The 19130-nt window shown below is 39.9% G+C and overlaps 1 protein-coding gene across 7 annotated transcripts; it reads right to left on the bottom strand.

Annotated features, from left to right (window-relative positions):
• Positions 1–3222: 3222 nt before the first annotated feature.
• Positions 3223–18619, bottom strand: LOC149813899 (U-box domain-containing protein 35-like). Of its 7 annotated transcripts, XM_089991685.1 has the most exons (12): positions 18267–18574; positions 18057–18165; positions 17602–17709; positions 16513–16754; positions 9926–10047; positions 9276–9397; positions 7788–7951; positions 7055–7374; positions 6793–6894; positions 6204–6632; positions 4565–5311; positions 3223–4056 (listed from the first exon to the last, which is right to left on the bottom strand). In XM_089991685.1, exons 4-12 carry the CDS (start codon positions 16706–16708, stop codon positions 3874–3876), a joined length of 2385 nt encoding a protein of 794 aa, XP_089847811.1. In that variant the 5' UTR covers positions 16709–16754; positions 17602–17709; positions 18057–18165; positions 18267–18574; the 3' UTR covers positions 3223–3873. The 7 variants fall into 7 exon arrangements, with proteins under 7 accessions (XP_089847811.1, XP_089847810.1, XP_089847808.1 ...); XM_089991684.1 differs by lacking the exon at positions 18057–18165 and having other exon boundaries at positions 18267–18585; XM_089991682.1 differs by lacking the exon at positions 17602–17709.
• Positions 18620–19130: the final 511 nt, after the last annotated feature.

Below are 19130 nucleotides of genomic sequence, written 5' to 3'. Positions count from 1 at the left end.
ATCAAAGATACTTCTCAGATTGAGACGCAAGCCAAGAATGAGACAAACAAATTTTTTTTTTTTACTCCAAGAAACCACTCCAGGTGCAGAGACCTAGCCATAAATTGAAATTGTTTAGAAGCTACTCATTACTCTTAGGTAAACATTTACCCGTATGCCTTTTTAAACCATTTAGTAGGGGTGTCAAGGGGTCGGGTTTACTGGACCCACTCGAACCAAACCCTATAAGGTCCGGATATGGTGATAAATAAGAAGATCCAATTAAGACCCGAAGGTCTGATTAATGCATGGATTCGGGTATAGTTTGTGAAAGTTTTTACTACACCCAGATCCGACCCAAGTTCCGATTAAGGCCTGCAAATTTCAATGTAAAAATTATACAAATTAGTGTTTTACCAGTTATGGCTCGGGTCATGTAATTCTTATTGGGTCCTGGTATGGTTTCTCTTATGGTGGGTCTGATTAAACCCCAGATCCAGACCTGATACCATACCCAAAAACTGAGACCAGGTCTGGTTCCACCTGGGTCCGAACCAAACTCGACCGGTTAACACCCCTACCATTTAGGATGGTTTAGGGGGATAAGTTAAGAACCCCCCTGTTTGTGCTTGGCTCGAGAATCTACAGCAGCAGATTGTGGTGTGGCTCGACTCACCCAGCCTAACTGACTCACCTTCATTTTTTCATGAAAGCACACCATTTTCAAACCTTTCTTTTTTTGACCAGGTTTTGCATTGACGTGCCAAAATGTGATGTGGATCTTAATATACACTTTGGACTTGACCATAGATTATCACTCGTACCTGAACCACTGCAGCAAACTCTTAATTAGGACCGGCAAGATCTGGCCGGGATCCAACCTGTTCCACTTTAACCCATCCTTTTTTTTAAAGATAACCGGGAAAAACCACTTTACTCTCTGAATTCATTGGCGGATCTCCATTGCCCATTAGAGAGTACACACAGCTTTGGCCTGACTGCAAGGGACACACACCTGTGGATAGGGGTGGCAAAACCCAACCCGACCCGCCTCTTAGGCAGGTTCGGGTTGGGCTTAAGCCAACCCGTTTAATAAACGGGTCGACCCGCCTAACCCGTTTATTAAACAGGTCGGGTTCGGGTTGGGGGTATGCCAACCCGCTAACCCGACCCGCCAACCAAGGGCGTAGCTAGGGGGGGGGGGGCAGAACTGAGCTGTAGCCCAGTCCTGCCTCCAGAAACAGTTAATTTTTTTTGTTTTAAAAGCCCAGTCCTAGCCCAGCCCTGATTCCATATGAAATAGATTTTTATCCATTTTTGTAGCACAGTCCAGTCCTAGCCCAGCCCTGACTGCAGCAAATAGTTTGATTTGTTCACATGAAATAGATTTTTATTAATAATTGTAGCCATTTTTTATTTTATCTCAAAATTTTTTTTATATTTATATTTCCTTCTAATTTTTTAATTTTTATTGCCAAGATTTTGCCCCCAAAAAATGCGAGATTAAAAAAAAAATCCAAATTCTCGCCTGTTTCTAGAGCTGATCGTAACTGAAAAACATGAACTGACCAGATTTCAAGGACACATGGGCCGGCCAGATTGTGTCCAGATTGTGTTTGGCACTTTTTTTTTTTGATACTCATACAGAGTTTGGCACTTAGCAATGTCATTTACTGAAAACCCCTTTACATTTTATTGTATTATTTTCATTTTTATTTTACAAATTACACTCTTTTTTTTTAACAGTAAAATTCATACCTGAAAAATCCCCAAGGTTCAAAGCATACTTTAGTCTTTTTTAAGAAGAAAAAAAGAAAAAAAAATGCCTTAGGTGCATACAAATATGGACAATAGTCAACATTACCAATAGTTGGTCATATTAAATATGACCGGATCCTTCCTCATGCCCTCATTTTTACTAGGGCTGTCAAAGGGTCGACTTTGTATCTGGTACCTGACATGACCCGAACCCAAATTCCCTGGTATGGGCATGAAAAATGCTGACCCAAATAATATTCGTGTCAAGCCAAACCCGACTAGAGCAATATGCAGGTCAGGTTTGGGTCATGATTTTTGCTGGGTACCTGTCCTCACTCGACTTTTTTGTTGGTACCCGATCCGACCTGAGTATTTTATATGTATTTTTAATAAACAAATTTCTAAAAATTATGTTGGTCTGGGTTTGGTATTTCATTTTTTTGACCCGAAAACCCGAACCGGATGATTTGTTATTTGGGTGGGTTCAAATATACCCTAATGGGTTGGGTACCCAACCCGTTGAGAGCCCTAAGTTTTACCATGAATAGTGATTAATAAATTTAAAACTTCAACCAGTTTAATCTCTCTCTCTCTCTCTCTAAATTTGTTGTCCTTAATGCTTGTAACATTCATCCCATCATTTTTTACTCCGAGATGGGTTGGTTTTCTTGAAGTGTTTAAGAAGCTTCATCCTTTATGATTTGAATATGTCGAGGTTGCCTCTATATCGTGTTTGCCTTCTTTGTGGATCTTCTTTTGGGTGATTCTGAAAGGACCCTACGGATTCCCAATGACCAGATTGATGTTTAGATTTGTGTATTTTTACTCTCCAAATTTGTTTCTGGACCCAATACCATATATATGGCCAGCATGATATCCAAACTCTGTGACCCATATGGTGTGACACAGAAACTTGTGCACTTATCCAGACTGAGTTGGGGTTCGAGTCCATAACTTTGATTCAGAATCAGGTCTGATGAAACTGGTTGCTTTTGAGCAGAGTAATGAAATCTGACCCAACACGGCCAGACGTTCGTTGGAATGTAAAACTTTTTTTTTATTTATTTATAACCCGAAGAAACCGCATCCTGCACGAAGACCTGGTCGCGCTGGCTCAGCCTGCCATACCTACAGTCGTTATGCTGGCAGCATAAAACTCTGAGGCTAGGACCCCCACCCCCGGGGACTATGCTGGGCTTAATTGCCTACCGGTTAGAACAGAAGACTAGCGCACGTATGCCTATTTGAACAGAGGTTACGCAGAACAAATCATACACCTGTAACACACAAACTAGAAGAGGAATCACTGTTTGTCACTACTCACTAGTGTCAAAATTCCAAGGGTAACTCAAGCCATCCAACCACCAACTACAAGTGGGAGAAGAGCTGTCACAAACACTAATCTGATAAGTGCCAATCAGAGTAACACCAATACCACAGAAACCACATGCATATCGTGAGCTAGGACATGGTAGAAAAAGAAAATTACAAGTTGAACAACACAAATTTCTACCTTTTAACAAAATCTGTCTCTGAATGTTTGAACTCAAGACTTCATTGTTTTAGTAGACAAAAAATACTGATGCTATAGCTTACACTTAGGGACTGAACAACAAAGTTTGATTTAACTCAAGTTTGATCGCCAAACATAACTTGATTCTACATTTTCTCTACAATAATTTACATAACTAAAGGACAATGATACCTCAGTAAACTACAGATGCAACCAACATCGATTAGGGATGAGATAACCCGGCAAACTAAGAATTAACGCTTGAATAATTGGTGATGGGAGTGAGATACAGGTGACTGAACCCGAGTCAAATGGGACAGAGGTCCAGAGTTGGAGGTGGATCAAGAACTAGACTGACTTCACTGCAGTTGGAACCCGATCAGGCATGGATGGTTCATGGAATACCTGTACACAACTTTCTTTCCTTTCTACATTTTCTGGCATGCCAGAAACTCAAGCAACCCCCCCTTAATTTCAAGCCAGCCATCAAATTTCAGACATAAATCCACATACTTTTGAGCTCTGCTGAAAGGGCACTCCAGATATAATGGTAGCATAACATCCTCTCAAATGGACATCAGAAAAAGCTATTCATGCCTCACTCCTCGAAGCGTATGATGGACTCACAAACCTTTGGATCTCCAATCCACAATTGCTGCAAGAAGAGTGTAATTAGGAATAAGGGTTTTGCTGGGTAATGGCAAATTTGTCATTGGTGACTTATCATTCATGCTGAGCCATCTCTCTATCGCTCTTCGCTCATATGTGTAGCCATCAGCTGCAACACAAGGGTCTTGCATCACATCCTGCATCAGATTAACTAATCCAAGTGAATCCAACACAAGAATGCAAATTAGAATGAGAGTCCATGAACATAATCAGTACAGTTATTTAGGTTTCATGGACAGAAAGCTTTCAATCATCAATTGAACATTGGAACATTAATAAAGTTCCTTTTTTTTTCCTGAGACAGAACCATACAAGAAATCTTCATGGAAACTTCTCAGTAACTTGATCTTAGCAATTCTTGAAAAAAAATGAAATACAAAAAACTTAGAATGCGATAATTAAGTCCTTGATAAAAAGCTTGGAAACGTTAACCACAGGCTGTCCAAACTGAATCTCCACAATATATAATGAACTTAATGAATTTGCATGAATACATGCACCAATCATGGGAAAATCCATTAGGATTTTTTTTATTTGACTACCCCCCGGATCTCATGTATCAACAGGAAATCAGACACTTAGGAACTCACTGAACATAAGGAAGAATGGACAGGAAAAAGTCGACAGGAAATTAAAGTGACCAACCTGAAGTATTGGGCAAATAAAGTGGTTTGGAGGTGATATTTCAATTTTGGGCATGGAAGAACGTGCAAGTTCTGCAACCCCTTTCAATCTTTCTAGCATTGGAAGAACACCAATCTTTAAATCCGGCCTATCGCAGCGTCTTAACTCCACGCAGCTCAAACCCAAACTTGCCAATTCTTGTGTTTCTTCAAGAGGCCATAGGCCAGCTGCATCATCCAAAATATCTTGCAACTTATCTTCCAGCAATACTGTTTCTACCAAATGCGCAAGAGCCATTGGAGGTTTAGCAGTCAGTAATTGCAGGATTACCATGCCAAGTGCATATATATCTGATTTTGGTGACACTAAACCAGTCCTCTGATACTCAGGATCAATATAACAAAAGGTGCCTGCAAGAGCTGTGTTCTTAAATACTGTAGTAGCATGATCTGTAGGAAGTACCGTTGCTAGACCAACATCACCAATTTTGCTTACAAAATTATGGTCAAGCAAGATGTTAGCAGGTTTCAGATCACGATGAACAATCGGTTTTGGCTTTGAGTTATGGAGAAAAAGCAGAGCTGATGCTACCTCCCAAGCTATTCGAAAGCGATCAAACCAAGGAATTGGTGGGGAATTGTTCTTTCTGAACAACCTGTCGTCCAAACTACCATTTTCCATGAACTCATAAACCAAGCAACCATGATCAGGGCATGCACCAAGAAGCAGCAACAGATGGGGATGGCGAATTCTGCTCAATATCTCAAGCTGAAAAACCAAGAAAAAAAAATGACCATCAAGTTGCATGATACCATATCATATATAAGATAAATTCCAAAGATCTCAACATTGTTATTGCTTAAATCTCTGTATGTGATAATAGCTGGCTTAATATGATACAAGCTGAACTGTTTACCAGAGTTTTCGTCATATGATTTTCCAAGAGCAAAAATGGATGTCAAAATTACCACCCATATACTGGAACAATGCCACAACCATGCAGTGAAATTAAGCCCACCAGCATTGATTAATGTTGTTTTTCAGTAGTTATTAGAATTACTTGCCAATGTAAAGCCAATTCATAACCCTGCAAGGAGCTGTAAGCAAGCTGACCAAGTCGAGCTTTGGATATTCAAGCTCAGCTCAGCAGGCCATAGCTCGGCAGCCTCTATGGCCTGCTCAAGCTTAACCTTGACTTCTACTAGTTGAACTTGGCTTGCTTGAACACTGGATGAGCTTTAGTCAGCTTGATTTGACTTTAATATGTTTAAATATAAAAAAAATTAGTTGCCTATTGTAAATTTTATTAATATGTATACAATAGTTGCATTTGTTATCTCTGGACTAAAAATAAGCTTGTCCCCCAATGAAAACAAATATATTCTTGTCAAAACCATCTATATGAAGAAATGTATCTTTTATTTTTAATATACCTAGCACTGAGTTAAGCTCATGCTGAGTTGAGCACCAGGTGGCTTCAGCTCAGTGTGTTTATAGGTCTGAGCTCAGAAACAGGCTCAAGCTCCTCTTGTCAAACCTGTTCTTTGAGCTCAAGTAAGCATTTAGTGGATTGAAACTGAGCTTCTTGCTGACAAATTTGCTTATTTTCTACCTTATCCACACATATATCACCATAACTCATCTTCAAAATATTTAATACCTCTCGCTGGAATTGCTTGGTCTTGTATCCTTCATTTGATTGAAGGACCTTAACAGCTGCCATGGTATGATGCAAATTGCACTTATAGACAGTTCCATATGCACCTGCTCCAATTTGGAGTGAATCAGAGAATGATGAGGTAGCAGATACTATCTCTTCCCATGAAAACTTCTTGTATTGCTGATCCAATTTCTCCAGTGAGTTTTCCAGCTTATGCTTCTCATCTGCTTCATTTGCAGCAATAATCTCAGCATCTCTTCTCTGTTGAAGTTCACTTTTTGCACATTGGTTTACAAATTCAGCTTCTCTTTCAGCAGCTTCACGCTTCTCTCTCTCATGTCGGGCAAGTTCTCTTGCTATTTCTTCCTTGTAACTAATCTCTTTGAGCTTGTTTTTTTCCTTCATCTTGAGAGTGCTGAGCTCAGTCACCTAATTGAAAGAAAAGAGAAAGCAACATGACATTTAATTCTTTATATATTGCACTTGCTACTGGTTCCATTATGTGAATGTTGAATGAAATGGGGGGTTGGAATCACAAATTCAGAATCACCACCAGACATTTTTCTTTTTTTTTTGTTCATTTTTTTACCTTCTTAGAAGCATCAGTTTTCTCCTCTTGAATTATAGTGAACATCTTACGAACATGACGAAGCTCAATTCTCAGCTTCTCTAGCTCAATATTCAGATCCAACTGCCCAAAGATGCAACACATACATAAGTCGGTCAGAAAAAGGTACAATAAAATTACTGTAGCTTGTCTTGAAATTGACTTCTAACAAAACTGAATGAATACATCTTCATCTTCTCCCAGAACACAAACTAGTGTCACAATCCTTGATGGTGCGTCTTACCTGTCCAACAGAGGAGGTATCTGTTTGATTATCTGATGTAGATGCCTGATCAGAGATCCCTGACCAGGTCTCTGTCAGGAAGCTTCTATCACTTGCAGAAATGGCAACATGACAATGTGTTTCTGCATATCCAGAACTGAGAGAGACAGAATCCTCCGTGTTGGGCAGAGATGAACTCTTAGAATGATCAATGTCAACCGAACATGGCCTTCCATTAGAAATGATTTGGTTTACAATTGAAAGGGCCTGATCACGCTGATCCAACAGAGACGGAGGATATAACTGAATGTGCTCATTAGACGAGTATACAACACTCCATTCTGGAATCATGATGTTAATAGGAATAACAGAATTAGTATCCCTGCCTGCTGCTAGGAATATGCATTTAGTATGACGGGCAATGGATTGGGAATTTACTCAATCAGATCTCAATGTTGCTAGAGGATGCCTTGTTCCAGCCCAAGTCCTACCAGTTGAAAAACCCCTGGCAGTGTTAGAGATCCTTTGACCTGACCTTGCACCAGGTGACTCATTTCAAATTAGACCAGTACAAAGTTGATAGTCAGAGGAGCAACCTGATGGACTTGGGTGACTCACCCTGAATGACAATGCATGACTAAGGTGAGTCGCCTGATTCAGTGCCAGGACACTTATAGGCAAAATGGAACCTGAACCAGCTAGAATAATTAAGCCAACAGAATTGGTTATGAACAGTCTTATGAAGAATTTATACCTGTCATTGTGCTGGAACTGTCAGTCACATCTACAGAGCCCCAGTTCCTCTCTAAACTTGCTGGATGGATGGATGATAACTTTCCTTTTGAAATGACATAGACAGTACAAAAGTTTGGAACACAGCCCGATATTCTTTTGGATAGGCCACGATGCCTGAATCTCCTAAGCAATGTAACTTCTCTTTAATCAAAAGCAAGCATAAATACATGTAGGAATGTCACATTTTAAATAACTAATTTAACAATAAATAAACAAATAATCCATTAGATGTATCATGTATGTATAATGAGCAAAGGCCTGTCTGGATGATGTTTTTTTCAGAAAATGATTTTAATAAATTATTCTTGAAAATGGATTTATTGATAAAAAAATTCAAACTAAATTTTGATGCTAAAATGAGTTTTGTGGCACATGTTTCCACCCATTGTGCACCCAGCCAAAGCCTCGTGTCTGGCGCATGATCAAGAGTCTTCTTCAACATTATGCAGTTCAACCCCTTGAGAACAAACATGTCCATAACCCTAACCCTGTCCCCAAGAAGAAACCAACTCTAATACTGGTTTATCAAAGAAAAATCATTTAAAGATTGGATCAGCTCTCTAAAAGACTTGAACTCTCACTCCTGAAACAAAAGATAGCTGAGCACAGAAACCCTTCTTCTTTATCGAAGAACTAATTGATTGAGCCAAATTAGATTAATAAATACATTGGATACATCAATAAGCACATGTTAATCAAGAAATAAAAAAAATGATCCACTTGAAAATAGGAACACAATAATTTTCACAGCCAAGGTCTTTAACTTGTTGAAAATACATACCTTTATTTGTCTTCCACAAGTGAAAACAACCCTAGTCATCTCAGTTGTAATGTAAGAGGATGTTCATCATCATGGTTCCTATATCCTTCACGTCATAAGCATCCAAAAGACATGAATACCCCTTTAACTGAAATTACTATTTACCTTTAAAAAGTTTGTAGTGTCAAGTATCCAGATCCTATTGAAGAACTAAGATTGAAAATTCAAGCTCAGACCAGCTAGTTTACAATAATTTCATCAAGCATTTAACACCAAGTGTACTAAAAAAAGATAAAATCGTACAAAAAGTGTGTGTGTGTGGGTGGTGGTGGTGGTGGTGGTGGGTGGGTGGGGGGGGGGAAGTGACATCAGTCACGAAAATACATATATCACTAATAAATCTATGTAACAACTACCATACACTTTTGGATTCTAAGCTGTCAGGCTTGATCATTTCAGTAATTTATCCATTCCATACAACATCATAATTGTTATACAAACTTTATGATGCAATCTTCTTTGCCATGATTAACTATCAGACTTGTGATTTATCAGTTGTCAGTGCCACAGTAACAAATTATATAGTATTTTGCCAAGGGATATATATATATATCAACATGAATTGCTAACATGGTGAATTCACTACTAGATGCTAAACATATAAGCACGTTCATAAAAAAACATTACCTTGAAATTATGCTTCTAGATGATGATCCAATAACGAGTTCACTGATTTCAGATTTAGCAATCTCCTCTGATATGGCATCTGCTATATCATCTGCCTCAATCACATTGATCTCTACTTCCACCTATAAATATAACCACTGTTTTATTGCTTATCCAGGAAAACTTAAGACAATGAAACAAGGGTTTTGCAGTACAGATACATCTTGGATGCCAGAATCCAATAGTTAAAGATCATCTTCTGTAAACTGGAAGCTGACATGCAAAAATAAGCCATCCTAAACAACATTTATTGATGTTAAAGAAAAATTTCAGGCGGTTAGAAAGTTGGTGAAGTAAAATAAATAGAAAAAGGTTATCTCAAGCACACTTGGTCCAAGTCCGTCTAGGTCAAGTTATCAAGTCTACCTGAGACAGCCTCTATATCTCGCCATCTAGGGTTCCATAACCCAACAAGTCAAGATGATTTGGAAGAACTGTGAGAGAAACTAGCTGAGTCCTCAAATAATTGCTTGAAGTCCAAATCAAGAGAAACAAGAAAGCTACAACACAAAATGTTGATTGCATCTTAACTTGAAAATCACACATTACTTTTGAAGGGTACACTTAGTAAACATGTTACAACGTGAACAGGGCATAGGGTAAAGTTATACCTGTCTCTGAGCACACATTTGCTTGAAAGGAAGGAACTTTGTGTTTGTCTGCCATTCTATTTCCTTTTTATATGCAGCAGCAACATCTTCCCGAACTTTTGAAATAGGAAGGGAATTTCCCACTATATGAACAAAAAAATTTGTTAACCATTAGCTACACTGGTAATGAGGGTGTCCATGAAGCAACATGATCATAAAGGATAAATTCAGTGATAGATCAAGGACTTTAGCCTTTAGGGAGCAAGCAATAGTCATGTTTAATTAGGTTGGACAAGGCTCTGGTTGAACCCTAGATTGCCGGGCATGATAAAAGCCCAGATAGGCAGATATATAAAATGTTCAGAATCCAGATACATATATTTGTACCATGACCTAAGCTCAATATGTAAAACCCACGTTTTTCAAAAAAAAAAAAAAAAAAAAAATCGGACCCGGGCCGGGTCGGGTCCGGACCCGACCCGAGCTCGCCTGCGATAGGGTTTCATAACCCGATGCAGGAGAGGTTTTGTTTAAAACAAAACCCCCCTGTGCGCCGCATCCCCCCACCGCGCCTTCGGCCCGATTGGGAAACCCATCGGGGTTTCCCCTTTTGTCGCCCCTCCCCGAGCTCTTTAAGAGCATTGCGGGAGGGGAGGAACGATGCCCCGCCCCCCTTCTCGTTCCCTGCAGGCGACAACCTCGCCGGCACGCCGCCGACCGCCAGCCACCTCGCCTCCTCCTTCCCTGCGCACGCCGCCAGCCACCTCGCCTCCTCTCCTTCCAGGTATGCAGCCTCCACCTTCTCTTCCTCCCCCTCCCATCTCTCTCTGTCACCTCGCCAGGACGCCGGCAGGCGGCGCACGGCCTCTGCCGCGCCCTCCCACCTCCCTCTTTGCCCATTGGAAACCCGACAGGGGGCCTACAGGGCCCCTGTCGTCCCCTTCTCTCTTGTGGGTGTTCGCCGGAGTGCCGGCAGGGGGGCCAATGGCCCCTGCGGCACCTCCTCACCCCTGTGGGTGATAGGGAAACCGACGGGAGGTCGGTTGCCCCCTGTCACCCCCGTCCCGAGCCCTCTCTCTGGCAGGGGTTAGCCCCTGCCTCCTCTCAATCTCCGGTGAGCAGGGGCAATGCCCCTGCCGTTTCCTGTTTTTCCGGCTGGCAGGGGCGATGCCCCTGTCGCCCTTTGTTTTGCTGGGCTGGCAGGGGCTCGCCCCTGCCGCCTCTTGGCTTCTGGGAGGGCAGGGGATATCCCCCCTGCTGCCTCTTGTTTCTCGGCACGCAGGGGGCTTGTCACCCCTGCGGCTCCGTGGTTTTGTCAGGCAGGGGTCGAGGCCCCTGCCATTTGTTGGTTCTGCAGGCAGGGGCCGAGGCCCTTGCTGTCCCTTGATTCGTCAGGCAGGGGCTGGGCCCCCTGCCATTCCCTATTTTTGTCAGGCAGGGGCCAAGGCCCCTGCCATATCATGTTCTTCAGGCAAGGGGGCCGAGGCCCCTGCCGTTCTCTGTTCTGCGGGGTAGGGGTCGATACCCCTGCCCTTCATTATTCTGTCTGGCAGGGGCCGAAACCCCTCCCATTCTGAGCTGGCACGCAGGGACCAGTGTCCCTGCCACTTGTTACCTTCGTGAGGCAGGGGTCGAGGCCCCTGTCAGCTGTTTTGTCAGGTAGGGGCCGATGCCCCTGCCATGCGTGACCTTGTTTGGCAGGGGCAGAGGCCCCTGCCCTTCGCTTCCTCGTCAGGCAGGGGCTGAAGCCCCTGCTATTTTATTGTTCTGTCGGAAGGAGCCGAGGGCCCCTACCGCCTTGCTGTTTTCGGCAGTGCCTGTCGCCTAAACCTACCCATGTCCTCATCGCACCATTAATTAAATTAGCTTAATTAAATGTTTCGCACTCTTGCAGATTTACGCAACAGGTCTCGCTCGTGCTCTGCGACTCAACCCTCATATTATCCTCACGCGTAGGCGTACGCAGTTGCACGACATCCCAAGGTAGGGTAAAGTCGCACAAGGGGCAATAAGATCTAATTAAGTTGAAATAATTAAAATGTCTATGCTAGTTGTACTTAGATTTATACTGCTTTTGCGTGACTTATTATTCTTGTCTCCATGTTTATGAGTCGATGTACGGTTTTACTCTTCGAGTAGTAATTTGTGTATTTGCTTACGTGTTGAAGGTGGTTTCGCACTTTTTGCAATACTTATGCCCTAAGTTGCTCGCATGTATACTTGCCTGTACCTTTCTATGGGTGGATGTACAATTTCATTATTCGATTATTATTTTGCGTAGTGTTTATGAATTTGAGGTGTGGTTTCGTATTTCTTGAAATACATATGCCCTTGTTTGCTTGCATCCATTTTTGCCTGCATGTTTCCTTTGAGTGAGGTACGACCTTGTGTCTCGTGTATTACTTATGACCTTATGTGTTTGCCTGTCTAAGTGGTCAATGTATGGTGTTGGTACCTCATGTATTACTTATGTGCTTTTCCCTCGATGTGCGGCATCGCAAGTCGAGAGTTGTTTGTTGACATGTTATAACCTGCATATGCTCACACTCATGGTAAATATGTACTTACATAAATGTAGTCTTGTGCCTATCCTGTTATCACCTGTTTTCAAAACACCAGAAGTTGCACTTGTGCACTATAGTTCTTTTAAAGAGGATTTCCTTCTGCAAACCCAGGGCTCTTCAAAATGCACAACTTTTGCAAAGTATGATTAAGTCTTGCAGGATTGCGAAGTCACATTTGGCCCCTCCCAAGTCCACACACTTGGGAGAAATGTTTTATAACCTTGACTCAAGTTGCGGCTCATTTTGAATAACCCCGATCAGGGGCATGAGCATATGAATGAGTGGGGTTCTGTTGAAGGACCCATTCTTTATGTATCAATCTAGTATAACATGTCGATACTAAGATAAATTTTGGATGTAAGATTGATAGTGTTGTGTCTTGTGTGAATGACTTAATGTGGCATTATGGCTTTTAAGGATGAATCGTGCCAAATGAGCACTCCTATATTCTTTGAATTGTTATGAAGTTGTGTGTTGGGTATTCCTTTTGAGAAGCCCACAGACCTCCCTGGTTCAGTATGGCGTACTTTTAGACATGCACAACATGTTAAGTACTTTGTTGATCGGACGAGAGATCCGAGATGACCTTGCATCATGAAATATGAAAAATGTTGTTGAAGTGAATTCAAGATTTATCTTGCCAGGCTGTGTTGTATTAATTCTTTTGCAGATAACATCTGTTGGGGTTTCTTTTGTGGAACCATATCCCTTTCATCGTAGTCGTACTTATGACATGTACGACCGTACTTTTTGACAAGTACGTCTTTGTACGTTGCGATGATTGGATGAGTAGGTTGTGGCAACCTCGATGAGCGCAAATAACAAAATGTTGTGATCACCTAAATAAGTGATGTTTTCGCCTTCACCGGCAAGATACTCGAGTGGGTCGAAAGACCAGAGTATGTAGAATGAGTCTTCAGTTAACTACCCCTGATGTACTCATTCGAATCGCTGACTCCTGTCAGGAGAGAGGACAGGAAGGTACAAAACTTCGATGGACAGACCATTAATGGCAGTTACGAGCAAAAGACTCGGCTTCCCCAGTCATCGGAGTTAGGGGAATGAGACTACCATAATTATCCTAGGTGGTAGCTCTCCATGTTTGGGATGCATCCATTATTTATGCTGCTTTGGGGATTTCTCTCTTGGTCACCGACCGTCCCCTTAGGTGCGGACTCAGTCAGCTATCCGGGTTATCATAAAATACATAGCATAATAAACCCCCGGATCAGTCTAGGCTGTTTCTAGAGTCGTGCCTTGTGCGTACCCGCTTGGCCAGTTAATATCGAAACATAATTTAAATCTGATCACATAATATGTTCAATCATGCACGTGTGAAAGTTATAGTGTACAACAGGTTCAATACTTATGGAATTGTGTGTGTGGTTGATGAAGCATTGTATTTTGCTAGTTAACTTTCTTGTGCAGCGCTTTGCTTGTAATAGTTAGCCTACTTGTGCCAATAAAATGCTTGTAAAAATTTTAGCATTGTGCTCATGGTCGTTGCTCTGTGAATCTGTTGAAATTAAATTGCTATATAATTGCCTATCTACTTGACATATTAAATTATTCTGCTTAATTATGTTCAATATTGTTCTGTCTGTGCACCTACCAGTTTTTAGTGAAACTGACCCATTTTATGGGCAGGTTTTGGATAGGTAATACAGTCTGCGATGACACGATGGCGTGATGAGGTCAAGATAGAGCTTTTTCCCTGACGTTTCGCTCCTGAGGACATGTTGGTAAATTTGGTATAAAGTGTGTTTCAAAATTTCTCTTTTATTAAACCGTGAGTTAATAAAACTGTTTTAGTAAGCTTCTTCTTGGTTTCAACAAACGAATTCTCAATTATTGAAATTCTGTTTCTAAACCATTTGATTTCAATGGTTGTGCGGGATTTGACAAAAGGAAAGTTTACGCTGTAATGTGCTCAAGATCCATTGACTTGTGGTTTTAAAAATATCATTTTCCGCTGAAGTATTATTTAAACTCTGATTATTGTATGATTTCAATGCTTTCTAAACTTTTCTAAAAAGTTACAAGTCTGGATTTTTGGGGCGTTACACAATATGCCTAGCAATAAAGGCTAGTCCTATGCCAAGTCGATGATGCTCATGCCTAATTTTGTCATCATGTCCGTGGTTACTTGGGCATTAATGTAAATCAAAGTTGTAAGTATTGTATCTTTACCCATATCGGTCAGGCCCAAAATAACACTGTATCGTATCGTAAACGTATTGTAAATTTTTAATAAAAAAATTTCAAATAATCTAAAAAATAAAGAAAAATCAGAAAAAATTAGCAAAAATTCTAAAAAAATCATATCACATGAAACAATAATGAATTGCACAAAATACAACCATAAAAACACATGAAGTATTTATGTCCCTATGAGTGGAATAAGACATCACCAAACATCAACTAATATAAAATCATAGATAATATTGCATGCATATCTCACAAGAACAATGCAAAATATTAAATATCTTGCAATTAAGAACATGCCACAAGACTCATATTTTCATATTACATAAACAAAAATATTATGACAGCAATTGCCCTCGATTTTCAATCAGTTTCCACTCATTACTTGAGTGCCCCATTGCTATGTCGGATAATCTTATGCCATCTTTGTTGGAGGAGTGTGGAGTCCGATTTCTACCTTGATATAAATCTTTAATTTTTGCGGATCCAACTTCGCAGTAAGCTAGTGGGGGGTTGTAGGGGGGCAGCGTCCCCCAAGGCGATTTTTTTTTAAAGAGTAGCTTTGTAATTTTACTCATAATAAAGTTTTTTTACCTTAGCCCATTTTCTTGAGTCAAAAATAGTGAAAATGCATTTTTTTTTACTTTAACCCACTTCTTTGGGTGAAAAAATGGTGGAAATGCACTTCTAGTGGCCCCTAAACAAATGGAGAAGTCGGCCCTTAAAAGGCATTTAAATCCCAAAATGAAAAAAGTAACTTTCGGCTTTTTTAAAGTGTGTCAAAAGTGTATCGTACGATACACCTGATACGGGTACAATATACACTCGTATCACGATACGAGTGTGTATCGTATCACAAAACCCAAAAGTAACGATACTTATCATACCATATTGTACAATACAATATGATACTTGAAACACTGATGTAAAGTTTTAAAACATGTCCATTTTGAAGGATATGAAGCCTCATAACAAAACCGAAGAAAGATTAGGTCAAATAAGGACATGCAACCATGGAATAAACATATATACATATGGATAGAATCATTTACAGTCCAAACAATGTTTCTCACTCACATGTTTATGCATAGAGTTACATGTTATATAATCTATATATATAGGAAAAGTGGTAGCTGCATGATCACTTTTTGAACATGACTAAAACAAACTCACGCGGAGCGTCCATCACAGGCGTGATGGATGCTCCGCGCGCGGTTCCACCAACCAACACCTTTAGCAGCGACTTTTGTCGCCGCTAAAGGTGTTGTAATGAGACTTTTAGCAGCGACAAAAGTCGCTGCTAAAGGTTTGAGACCTTTAGCGGAGACTTTTGTCGCCGCTAAAAGTCTTAGCGCAGAAACCCTTCCGCTGAGCGTCCATCACACGCTCTATCGACGCTCAGCGGAAGTTCGTTTTGGACATGTTCAAAAGTGATCATGCACCGACCACTCACTATATATATATATATATATATATATATATATATATATATATATATATATATATATATATAGAGAGAGAGAGAGAGAGAGAGAGAGAGAGAGAGAGAGAGAGAGAGAGATTTGCAATAAGAAAATTATGTGATGTATGAATTAGAAAAATGCATAGATAAAATAATTTTCGTAGGTTTGACCAAATACAGATCCTTAACTGCTCTTTGATTGATCAAGGAAACAAGAATTCAAGCTTGGCCTGTTAACTACTAATAAGAACACAAAATTTTATTAGATGAAATCGCATAAATAGATTAGATTAGAAAGAAGAGAACAAACAATTTGGAGATAACAACAAAAACTAATTTTAAACATGGATTACTTACTTGGTGTAGGGATCACTTACTTGGTGTAGGGATCACTGTGATTTTTGCACGCACATGTAAGAGTTTGAAAAAAGTTCTCCCCTCAGGGATGAACTTTTCCAGTGCCCACCTGAGAGCATCTTTGTTGTTCCTGCTTCCATTGACAGCAATGGCAATTGTCAATGGTGAACTAGGCAATGCAAGTACATTGTCCTCCTCATTGTCATGAATTTCCATTTCAACCTTGGAAGACACCAAGAATATCTTAGGGTGACAATCTCATCTGTGAAGTAAACAAATCCCAGAAATCAGAATTCACCATTCTTAAATGGGCACCTTAGAACCACCAAAATGATTAAGATTTAAACCAAACTTAAAGAATAAAATGTTTATTATTTGGGTCACTATATTTCTTTAGCCACAAAGAACACACTACACTCAGCAGCTTGGCTAAAATTTGAACAAAAGCTTTTCAAAATTTTCCTAAAGAAATAATAATACTGTCGTACTAAATACATATATAATATATGAATACAAACAGCAACAGGAAAAAACACGTGTGCACATAAAAATCCATAATTTTCGACATCCCATATGGAGAAGGAAAATCAAATTCAATGGGCAGAGATGGAATCCTGAAAAAACAAAGTTCTTTTAATACGAAAAGAATAATAGGAAGAGTGAGAGTAAATCATGAAATATACATAGAAACCATGTTTGTGCTCACCACTGACATATGATACCAATCAAAATTAATATAAAATAAGAACCGATAAAACCTAATACATGTAGCCACTCAAATTTCAAGTCCATGGAGCAAATACATAGAAAAAAAATCATGCACACAAGTTTAGTGCTTGGAAGATCAAAATAACGAAAAGGATCAGAAGAAGAACAGAACTGAAAAAGAAGAAAAATAGCAGGAAGAAGGCTACCACGTTACAAAGGCACGTTAACCTCAGGCAGAATATCATAATTCCAAACCCCCTTTGTTAATTAAGTTCATTTGAAACCTTACATCCCTAGGAGCAGGAAAAGAAGCATACAAAAGAACTAGCATATAGAAACAAAAAGCAAAGCAGCAGCAAAAACGAAAAACAAAAAGCAAGAACAAAAGGAAGTTTTATTACTTTAGTCCATTAATCTTCAGAATAACTCCCCAAAAGCTCAAAATCTTTTACTAGAGCTCAATCACAACTGCCGCCCAAAATATTTTCACTCTTTGAAAATCATAATCACTGAAAGAAGAAGAAGAAGCACATAAAAGGGCTAGTTTTAACCGAACCTAACACTGAATCCACCAAAATTCAAAACCTTGAACTAAACCCCGTTATGGCTTTGACACCCATAATCAATCCATGCTTGAGAATAGAAAAAAAATCAAAAAATATGTAAAAAATGTTAAAAAAAGCAAAGGAAAATAGGATGAAGAAGCAAACTTCCTAGTTAATTAAACTTAAGGCTAAATCCCAACTAATTCAACCCCAATTCCAACTATCTACAATTAATCAAGCTCAAAAAACATAATTCCAACAAAAGCAAAAGCCAAAGAATTGAAGGGGAGAAAAAGTTAAGAAGCACATACCAGGATACCACTTTTTGGCAAAAAGTTAAATGACAAAACTGAAAACCACTGAAGTGAAACGACTCTTAAATAATTTCAGCTACCCGCAACCCACTCATGCTTTACAAGACTATAACATCCATAAATTCACCACAAATCACAACAATAAGAAGAACCAACAAAATATAACACTCCACAAGAAGGTAAAAGGAAATGAGTGGTTCTTATTACCTGCTTCATCACCAGCTACACAACAAGGTACCCAAGTTGCAGAAGAATCTCCACATTCACGCCCACCAAACTAATAGGAATCATTTAGAACAGATAATACCAATGATGAAAACAGAAGTTGACCCACCGACAAAGCCTTTTCTCTTTCAAATGGCATTCCTTGTTGCTGTTGCTGCGACAAACTCAGATACCAACTTCGTATCCTCTCTTCCTTTTTTGACATGAGAGGGAAATTACCATCAGAGAGCACTTTTTGGCACGTTTGTGGAGGTTACAACCATGTATTCTTCCACTGGGAGTGGGAACCCTTCTCTCTCACTGAAGACTCGTGTCTATTACGTTTACTCTTGGACATTGCGTTTAAGATTTTTTCTCTTTTAATGTTTCGTCAAAAAAATAAAAGATCTCTTCAAGCAAGGTGGCGCAGGAAATCTCATCTGGGGAAGCACCATGGAAAAGCCCAACAGTGGGTCAATAATTTTGTGTTGACTTATTTAATTACTTTGTTTTATTCGCCATATGTTTCTCCTTTTTTTTCAGAAAAGAAAAAAAAAATCTAACTTAAGGGATGCACGAAAAAAAAATCCTCAACATTTAGAAAAAACCACCCAACGTTTCGTTTGTTGCATTCAACTGCTCACATTATGAATAGCATTTCAGATACCTGCCTGGTCTCGTGGAAAGAGGTCAAGTAGCATGTTAATAACGAGACTGTATCAGGTTAGAGGCAACTTTGATGATATTTCTTGCATGCCGTTCATCCATGAGATGAGCAGCAACTCAAACACTACCATTTTTTCTTATTTTTCAGCCATTCATTTTTTTGTGCTTTACCCACCGTTCATCTACAAGATGAATGGCTCT

The sequence above is a fragment of the Nuphar pumila genome, chromosome 16 (assembly GCF_984573655.1).
Source record: "Nuphar pumila chromosome 16, dmNupPumi1.hap1.1, whole genome shotgun sequence".
Lineage (NCBI taxonomy): Eukaryota > Viridiplantae > Streptophyta > Magnoliopsida > Nymphaeales > Nymphaeaceae > Nuphar > Nuphar pumila.
Note: the sequence above shows the minus strand (reverse complement) of the source record. Positions and strands in the feature narration are given on the sequence as shown.

Coding starts and splice junctions, on each gene's coding strand:
- LOC149813899 (XM_089991684.1), bottom strand. CDS start 16,708: ATGGAAATTCATGACAATGAGGAGGACAATGTACTTGCATTGCCTAGT. Junction 7,375..7,787: donor CAGTTCCAGCACAATGACAG/GTATAAATTCTT, acceptor TCATGATTCCAG/AATGGAGTGTTGTATACTCG. Junction 6,895..7,054: donor ATACCTCCTCTGTTGGACAG/GTAAGACGCACC, acceptor ATCTTTGGGCAG/TTGGATCTGAATATTGAGCT.